Here is a 9486-nt window from a genome sequence, read left to right as displayed (position 1 = left end):
TTTTTATGGTTGAATTATGTAAAGGTCAGTGTTAAGTGGCTTAAGAAACATTAAAACATTCCTCTAAAATGGTCAAGTACACAGAATGAGTGAAAAAGCATCCGATGTCCAAAGAAAAATTTGCTAGACCTCCAGGATACCTAGAGAGTTATTACTCTAGACCGAGTCGCAATATGATCTGGCTCCTTGGCTGCAAAACACAAGAACTGAAGGCTGCAACAAGACTTTTGTGCAGTACTGTAACCTAATGCTGAAGAAGAGAATAATACATCTAACCATTCATCATAATCAAATTGCTATCACTGGTTTTTGCACTCCTGGAGTACTTCAAAATATTAGCATATGAGTGAAAGGCCAAGCAGTTTCCAGGATCCACTTCTCACCCTTATATAACCTCTTAGATGCAAATGCCTTCGCGTGGCAGATAGTAGCCACTGTAAAGCGGCCATCACCTCTGACCCCTCTTCCTAAAGTTGCCCCATTTTCCCACTATTGATCCTTCAGATTCCTCTGACATTGAGAGTAAGTGTGACAATCCTCTTCCAGATAAAGGCATTTTAGGAGTTATTACCCATGGCTTACCCAGAGCTTATGTGTGAAACCTCTCCATACAGAGAGGGGCACTGAAATGGACCATTAAAGTTAACTATGCCGGGGTAGTGTGTGGTTCAAAGGTTGCACTCTTTCTCCTGGAGTATTCTGTTCAGTAGCTTTTAAGTCTTCTGATGCTACAGATAGAGGCACGTGAGGGTCAACTGGAAAAGGCAGACAATAAGGGAATTCAGCATGATGGGTAAGCAACTCTCATACATCAGTTGAGCAATGTCTTTGTTGTGCTGTCCTTAACCTTCATTGTTTTACTCTATTATCATATTTAATGTATTATTTTACTGTATTCATATTATCCCTTTATAATTTTGGGATTCTGCATTCTATGTGTATTTTATTAATTTATTTAATTTTTTAGTTTTTTCACCAAAAAGTTATTTAAATATGAAGATGTGTAAATTGTTATTATTTGATATCGGGGTTTTTTTAGAATGTGTTTGAAGCCAGAAAGAGGTCAGACCTGTTAAAAGGGAATGAAAATCAAAACCAAGTACATGTTATGGGACCTAAAATGTAGCACACATACACATGGTCATTTATTATATTGTATTACATACAGAAGCCATTCGTAACTTTCTAGGAAACTGGAGATTCATACAATCAGTTCATGTTTTTAAACCTGTTAAGGTTTAAAAGCTACTGGTCAAAAACAAATGTTTAGCACACTTTAAATATCTGTGGCTCAGGATAAATTTATCAGAAGGGGTGAATAAGGCTTGTACAAACAAGTGCTCAAACAGATTAGAAAAGTGCCATATAAATAAGTGACAGGCCATTTATTGATTCAACAGGTTTATAAATGTAACCAGATTTTATTTTTAACGCTGAGAATGTTCTTATGACTCTTGTCTGAAATTTGTTTTACTGATATTTGTCCCTCAACAGAGAAAATAGAAGTGCTGACGCTCACACTTGTCCTGCTGTGCACTGTCTCTGGATTTTCACAGAGTACGTATTACATTCCAGTAAGTTAAAGCTAGAAAGTTTTTAGCAGTTTTGAGTTGACATTCTTTCAGTAAAGATAATCGTTTACAGACCTAAGCCCTGACATTCCCGTAAACACCTTTCATGTTAATTATGCTAGTTGTTGTAACGTGAAAGTGTAGCTTTTTAGTGCTTATTTAAATGTATGAACTTTCTGTCATTGCATTGTACAACAGGACTGACTTTCGCTCAGATAGACGGATGGAACAGCCATGACCAGTCTGACTTGAGAAATAAGGAGCTTAGCGATGTCTTTACATCTGCAGAGATGAGAAAAAATGGCGCCGAAAATATTACTGAGGAATCCACTCAAATGACAAAAACTGAGGAACAGAGGGGTGAAAGGAATACCTCAGAGAGGAACCCTACTAGAGAGCTTGTCGAGAAAGTAAAGACTGTGAAGGAAAGAAGGGGAGATGGACTGACTTCACAGATAGAAACAGAAATGGAGGAAAACACAGAGCGTGAAACGACCACAGCTGGCAGTATAGAAGGACTCTTTGTAAAGAAAAGTGATGAAGGGTACACCCCTGAGACATTTCTCACAAGTAGTCTTTTACAAGAAGGAACAAAAAGAGAGATCTACTCTGTACCAGACACAGCTGAATATGTAGATACAGATAAAGAGGTTGCATCGAAAATGAGAGAAAATGGACCGAGTTTGGACCCTGCCTCAAAGACAGAGACACACAATGAGAGCAGGAGACTGATACGTACTGGGGGAAAATGGAAAATAGATCATGATCATGATGCAGTGATACCAGAGGAAGCGAATCACAACAGGATAGATGTGAAAGTGAAGAGAAGTGATCAAATAGAGAGGCTAAAACAAAAAATGGTTGAAGAGGAGCAAGAAGGAGAGCTAGTTGCAGGGATCAGTCATCAGGAGAAGAGAAGAGCGGCACAAACTATAAAAGAAATAGGAGACAAGGAGAAGGGTGCAAAAAAGAGTGAGGACATAGCCCATGCAGTCTATAAGGAATTAATAGAAAAAGAAGATCAGGTATTAATTAACAACATTGCATCTCCTTTAAGTATATTTCCTGCTCAGGTAGAAAATGCCACAATTCAAATTATCATCCGTTCTCAAAATAAGCCTCCCGCTTCTCACATCTCCCCTTCACTTCCTGTCACACCCACACAAATTCCTCCAGACTCCTCTCACCCTCCCACCCTTTACACCACGGATAGTTTTCAGTCTCCTTCTGTCAATATTCACATTCCTAACTCAGTCAGTCACATCACAGACTTAACAGAGAGTCTGGGGGGCCATCTCAAGCAGAAAGAAATGGAAGTGAAGGCTGGCTCAGTTATAGAAGATGTAATGGCTAAAAATGTTTTGTTGAAACCAGCATGGAAAGAGGTACAAACACACAGAGCAGAGGACAAGGGGGAAATAAACAGAGTTGTGCAACCATATGAGGGGGAATTTATCTTGTTGGTCCAAACAGCAACAACACAACCCAATGAAGCAAAGTTTTTCACCAGAGAGCCAAACTCAACATCAAAAATAAATGCAGTTTTATCTGCTGAAGTGCCTCGGCTTGCACACAAATCAAACACGTCGGCGTCGCAGTCGATGGGAAAATACCGAAATGTTGAACTGATGGAGAATTACACCAAACTTACAGGGAAGCAAAATAAAGCATCTTCTCCGCAACTACAGCTGAACAAATCTTCAGCCAAACCACAGCTCGGAACTGCCAAAACACCTTCACCGAGGCCAGTGAAAAACAACAAGCAAAGCAAAAATAAGACCATCAAGAAGTCCAAGGAAAAGAGAAGGAAGAAGAACAATAAAACCCAAAAGCCACCAAAGAAGAAGAAAGAAATCTTACCACCAACGCAGTTTCCTTACTTTATGGACAACTATTGTCCAATCGAGTGTGCCTGCTATGGAAGGTAAGACAAAGGATACTAAAATGAGACTAAGATACCCTTTCAATATTCTTAATATTAAATCACTAATGATTCTTTAATTGTATGTGTTGTTTTTAGAGTGGTCCAGTGCTCAGACAAAGGTGTGGATAAGGTTCCTTATGGTATCCCCTATAATTCCCGCTACATCCTCCTTATGAATAACTACATCAACAGCATCCAGCTGGACCTGCTAAATCAATATGACTCTATGGAGTTCCTTGTACTAAGCAACAATCGTCTCACAGATGGTTCAATTGAGGGAGCTTTTGAAGGGGTCCCAGCTCTGAAACGCCTCTACTTGGATAGGAATCTCTTACAAAGGGTGCCAGCAGACCTTCCAGCTTCTCTGGAGGAGCTTCGTCTGGACAACAACCGCCTGACCGTGATCTCGAAGGCAGCCTGGGCATGGTGCCCTGGCCTCTTGGTTCTGAGCCTCAGCAACAACAGCCTTGGGAATAATTCAGTTCCTAATGGCGTGCTCTCCCCTCTAGGGAACCTGCGCACTCTAAACCTGGATCACAACATGTTGATCTCAGTACCTCTGGGGTTACCATTGTCAATCAAAGAACTCTATCTTAAGGGTAACGTCCTTGAGAGTTTTGGCCGAGGAGCTTTCAACGGGAAATCAGGGTTGGTGGTGTTGGACCTGAGTGCAAACAGACTGATAAACAAAGGGCTAGATAGGGATTCCTTCCTCAATACAACGTTCTTGGAAAGCATCAACTTAGAGGGGAACAGACTAAAACAGGTGCCACAACACCTTCCTCTATCTGTTAAAACTCTAAATTTGGAAGGAAACTTCATATCTTCCATAAAGAAATCAGCTTTCAGAAGTTTGAAAAAGCTAGAGCACCTAGGCTTAGCATGGAATAAAATCTTTAAAGTGACAACAGGTGCATTCAGGATGCTGCCCGTACTGCACCAGTTAGACCTGAGTCACAACACACTGAAGCAGGTGCCCAGACAGTTACCTAAAGGTTTGCACTCAGTAGCACTCAAGCACAACAAGATTCGGTCAGTGCCTCGTGATGCTTTCTGCTGGGGCAATAAAACTCTCAGCGGACTTGTGAAAGTGCAGTTGGAGCACAATTTCATTGATATGGCAAAGCTGGATGCACATGCCTTCAGATGCTTACGGGGCTTCCAGGTGGTGCACTTCTATTGAGCATCTGAAAAGTTTCATAGGCTTGGATTTTTTTATGCACACAATTGAAATAAAAGTTTATAGTACTGAATCCTGCTTTGAAAGTTTTATCCAAGACCTGTGGTGAATGCCACTATTATGAGAAACCAATGATGAAACTCAAAAACAATATTTATTGTGTGTGAAATTCAGTTTATTGTGTGTGTGACCCACCAAAGTCTCAGTGTCCGACTATTTTTATGACTCAGGCTGCTTTTCCCAAAAGCCCTTATATGGTAGGAAAACATCTGTTTGCATGCAGCATGAGCAGCCTAAGGTACCTAGAACCAGAATTGTATGACTGCAAATCATCATGTTATTACTGACAGTTTTTATTTCTGGCAGTTTTTCCATGACCAACTAAAGCAAACATTATTATTTTATCCTACAGTAATTAGGTTTTTGTTTTTTTTTAAAGCTGCTCTGTTTTATTAGGCTAAAAGTTAAATTAAGACTACTTATATGAAGGTAACTGAAGGGATGAAGGAATTAGAAATTTAAAAAAAAGAAAGAAAGAAAGAAAGAAAAGCAATTATGTTGAATGTATGTAAACTTGTTTAATTTAATTATTGGATCCAAATTTACTTTTCTTTTTAACATTGTCAGCATTGTTTTCATTTGTCCTAGTTTCTAGAATGTGGATATGTCAGATATGCTGACAGTGAGAGACTCTCTGTGGCCTATGGATTCATGTTTGTTTTGGGTAAAGTGTGAGCTCACTGATTGCAACCATCTATTCTTTCCTCTGTGTGTACCAACAATATGTTTTATGAGTCACTGAATAACAAAGATTCTACTGATTATATACCATTGTCGTGACACTCTATTCGGCTTTTCGTCTCCACTATAACATCTTACTTAACTAGATGTCTGTTTTCCTCAAATCTTCAACGAAAAAGTTTAATCATGTAAATTTGTCAGACTCAATAAAAAACAAGTTAAAATAAAGAACTCGTTTGCTGGTGTATTTGATTGTTTGTTCCTCTTTCCCTGTTTGTAACTATTCCAGCTTTCTGGTTCTTAGTGAAAGAACAAAGACAGTGTGATGGGGCAGTTTAAAGGTTCAGTCTTAGTTATCCTGTCGGTTGACTTATTGTTCCACGGTAAATACATGGCCCAAAAATGTAAATACATTCCTAATAAACTAGCCACTAGATGGCAATAATGTATAGAAGAACATTTCCAATGAGGACAGCCTTGGGGTATGTGTGCAAAACTAAAGACAGAAATGTGTTTTTACCTGGCACAAATACAACACTGTGGCAGTTTAAATGCATATGCTTCAGGAAGCTCATCCTGTCAGGAAAATTATATATTTAAGGTTATTTATGGCTTCAAGGCTCACACTACAATGGGAACTTAATGTGAGCATCGTGCACAAACACAGACAGGGGCAAGAGTCATAAAAAGATTTTCACTCTGAAGCAAATGTGTTTAGGATTTCACTCGCAAAAATTAGAGAGGATTCAACCTGACCACAGGCCTGGAAAAAATATACATGACAGAAGATAAATGAAGAAGGGGCATCTTTTCTATTAGTGAAAAGTAAGACAGAAGGCAAGAATGGGGTAAAAGCATTAGCCCACGTGGAGGTGCTTAGCACTTTTCTCCCTTTTCCTTCTTTCCCTCAGTCTAATAAGTTCAGTCAGCAACGTGGCACTGCACCCATAGGGCCTGGGAAAGAGGAGCAGGAGGAGGGGGCAAGAGGGAGAGCCGGGATGAGGGGGGAGAAAAGTAGAAGAGAGGCTGAAGGAGAGGAGGGAGGGCTCAAAGAATGGATCCAGGCTCCACTGGTTCAGTGCGTGTCCAGAAGGGAAGAGTTTTGGCTGCAGAGCTTACCAGCACCTCCTTACGGTCCAGCAGGACCCTGACCCTGAATCTCACCACCATATCTACCTGGGTCTTCTAGAAATCCTACTTATTTCTTTTTATACCTTTGTGCCTTTCTCTTCCTCCATCTGTCTCACTCACTTTTTTTTCTTTGTTGCACATTATGTTCCTGCACCCACTCACCTTTAAACCAAAGTGCATATCAATTTATGCATATGTGCATGCCTGCGCGCATGCATTTTTCTTCTCTGTACTTGTGTGGGAGTCAGATACGTCATGATCATCTGAACTGCTCCCTTGACACAGTCTGAGCCCGTGTGCTCATTTAAGCAGTTTGGCAGATGGTTGATTTGGCAGATTTGTGTACGTCGGTATCCTGTGCTCGATGCTATCTGATATTTAAGCTTATCCTAACAGGAGGAATGCAGGAGTAGTAGTAGTAGTAGTAAAAGTCGGGGCTTTGCCATTCTTTATTAAGAAAAGCTTTTGCACTGATTGATTTTCATTCAAACATGACTTATAAGGCAAAGCAATCATGTAATATTTGACTAAAGCCCCAACACCACTGACTTAAACATTCTGTCTATTTAATTTAGCATTGCAATTTTACACTTATATACAGATTTCACTCAAACAGTCCCATAGGTACAAATGCTGTGACTGAGAACACAAAATATGCAATTTATTTAATTTTTTTTTTCACTCTAATGCTGACCAAAGTCATGAAACTCCTAGAGGAATCTGACCACAAAAGAGAGAATAGGAAGACAGAAAAGAACAGACTGAACAGGATATTAAACCACACCCTAGATGTGATCCAGCCAGACAAAACACACAGGCTGACTGGACTGAGTTGTGGTACTATTCAGCTGTTCAGTCTTTTCCTTTCCCATATTTGTAAAACTTATGAAACTTGTATACATTATCAGATGATTTATATTTTATGCTAAAAGTTTTATTAGCTACAGCAACAATTTTATGGAATACGTATAAACGAAGTGATGAAGTGTTTCAGTGATGGTTGACACTGACAGCATATCATTTGTGGCTGGCCTTTTTCACATACAGTAATTGAATGCAGTTCTAAGAAAGACACACATAAAGAAATCATTTTTGCTGTGTATATGTGCTGGGTTTAAGGGTGTCTTGCACAAAGACACACATACACATACACACCCATCTCTCTCTCTGTTTATCTTGCTGTTCGGCACTATACAAACCAATGGCTGAATTCATCCCCTAAGCCGAGCTCAAACTCTAGACTCCACTATAATTCAACCCCTGTCAACCCTTAACCTTAAATCAAAGAAAAGATGAATCCTAACTCTAACCTTAAGCCCAGACTCTGAAGATAAGATTGACCAACATGACCTCAGTTCTAAATCTCAAACGTAATCCTAAAGAATATAAAAGTCCTCGTGGAGATTCAAATGGCAGCTCGGTCCAAGCACGGTGACATTTCAAAAGCCAAAGGTAGGTGGCGCTTGAGTTAGCCCGGAGAAAGGGAAGGCAGAGGGAAGTAAAAGAGGGAGGGCAGCAAGTGAAGGAGGAGGCGATACAGAGAGAAACCATGGGAGCCAGAGGGACCTCTAGACACACACATACACACAAATTCAGCCCATCATATGGCTCTGCCTCAGGCCTGCACTAACAATACACACAGGCATGAGCACAGAAGTCACACACGCACATATACAAAATGCTAAATTGCTCTGCACCATCAAATTTTAGTTACACAAAGCTACTAAGGAACATTTAACGAAGGCACCCATTGCAGGGCATTCATTACTAACACATGTGTGCACACACTGTGCACATATGTTACTCAGACTCCACAAGGGGGCCTGTAAATGTTTATCTTCTGGAGCGAGACCGAACATCTTGATCTAAAGCAAAGCACAGTGGTATAAGCAGTCGTTACACTCCAAATGGGCCACATAATGTTATCTAAAGTAATTCATTTGTTGGCCAGTTTGAGAAAGCAGAGAGTGGTTTAGGTAGGATGAGGGAGTCTCTAGAAATGTCACACAACAGATAAGAAAACTTGCAGCAGGAAAGGATTTCCTCTTCTCTTCTTTGTTACAGTTGAAAACGTGTCTTATATTTGCTATCATTGATTTAACATTTTACTACTGGCATTAAATCCACCTGACACAGGCTTCTAACTAAAAAAAAACTTTGCAGGGTTGGAGTATGCAGAAATATAATTGCCTGTGAGTTATTCCCAGCCTATAAGTACTCAGGAAACATGCTCACAATAACCTGATTTATCAAGTCTTCTTTACGTGTTCTATCCCAGACCTAAAAAGCTGGTTGACAATTCATTTCACATAAAATAAATCTTCCAACTCAGTCTCCTAGCATTAAACTTGATGGTTGTTTATCATCAAGTCAATGCCTGTTTAGCTTTCAGCTTTCCTGTAGCTGGCCATTTGTTTGAAGGTGTTTGCACAGGGATTCATGCAAATAGCAATTACTGTACGTGCATGGAGCCAATCAGGGGTCCCTATTCTCTATTCACAGTGAGGACAACTTTGATCTTTTCCTCCCTTTTATCTCTGCCAAATAATTAATAAGCATATTCCATTGCATCTTACATATTCCCTCAGCCTTTTTAAAGTGATCCATATGATCCTTCCAAATAAAAGTAGAGACAGCACGGACTTGTAAAGTTGTCCAATTTCCAAGCTGTTCTGTTTTTTGAGAATTGTAAAATCACCAGCCAGTAATCTCCTGCAGGATTTCCCAGAGCACACAACTTTAAGACCCCGTAAATCTGGTTTTGGAGCCAATCAAAGCACCTTGTTTGTCTCATTCCCAGTTTGAGGAGCAATAAACAGTCTGACTTCATATCCATTCATCGAAATAAGTTTGAAGACATTAATCATTGCTTACTATTACAACAGTGATAACTGGGTTTTATCCAAAAGGACCTCCTGGAATTGGTGTTTGTCAAATAG

At 39.9% G+C, this 9486-nt stretch overlaps 2 protein-coding genes across 2 annotated transcripts; both read left to right on the top strand.

The window, feature by feature from the left end:
- Nucleotides 1-493: 493 nt before the first annotated feature.
- LOC309692309 (uncharacterized protein) lies at nt 494-3200 on the top strand (the record flags this gene model as incomplete). The annotated part of the gene is made up of 4 exons (XM_082510662.1): nt 494-793; nt 1495-1557; nt 1770-3135; nt 3170-3200. Exons 1-4 carry the CDS (start codon nt 787-789, stop codon nt 3198-3200), a joined length of 1467 nt encoding a protein of 488 aa, XP_082366788.1. The 5' UTR covers nt 494-786.
- LOC309693038 (keratocan) lies at nt 3190-5101 on the top strand. Its single transcript, XM_082512019.1, has 2 exons — nt 3190-3495; nt 3592-5101. Exons 1-2 carry the CDS (start codon nt 3200-3202, stop codon nt 4676-4678), a joined length of 1383 nt encoding a protein of 460 aa, XP_082368145.1. The 5' UTR covers nt 3190-3199; the 3' UTR covers nt 4679-5101.
- Nucleotides 5102-9486: the final 4385 nt, after the last annotated feature.

Source organism: Aulonocara stuartgranti, assembly GCF_965226115.1.
Source record: "Aulonocara stuartgranti genome assembly, chromosome: 17".
Lineage (NCBI taxonomy): Eukaryota > Metazoa > Chordata > Actinopteri > Cichliformes > Cichlidae > Aulonocara > Aulonocara stuartgranti.
Note: the sequence above shows the minus strand (reverse complement) of the source record. Positions and strands in the feature narration are given on the sequence as shown.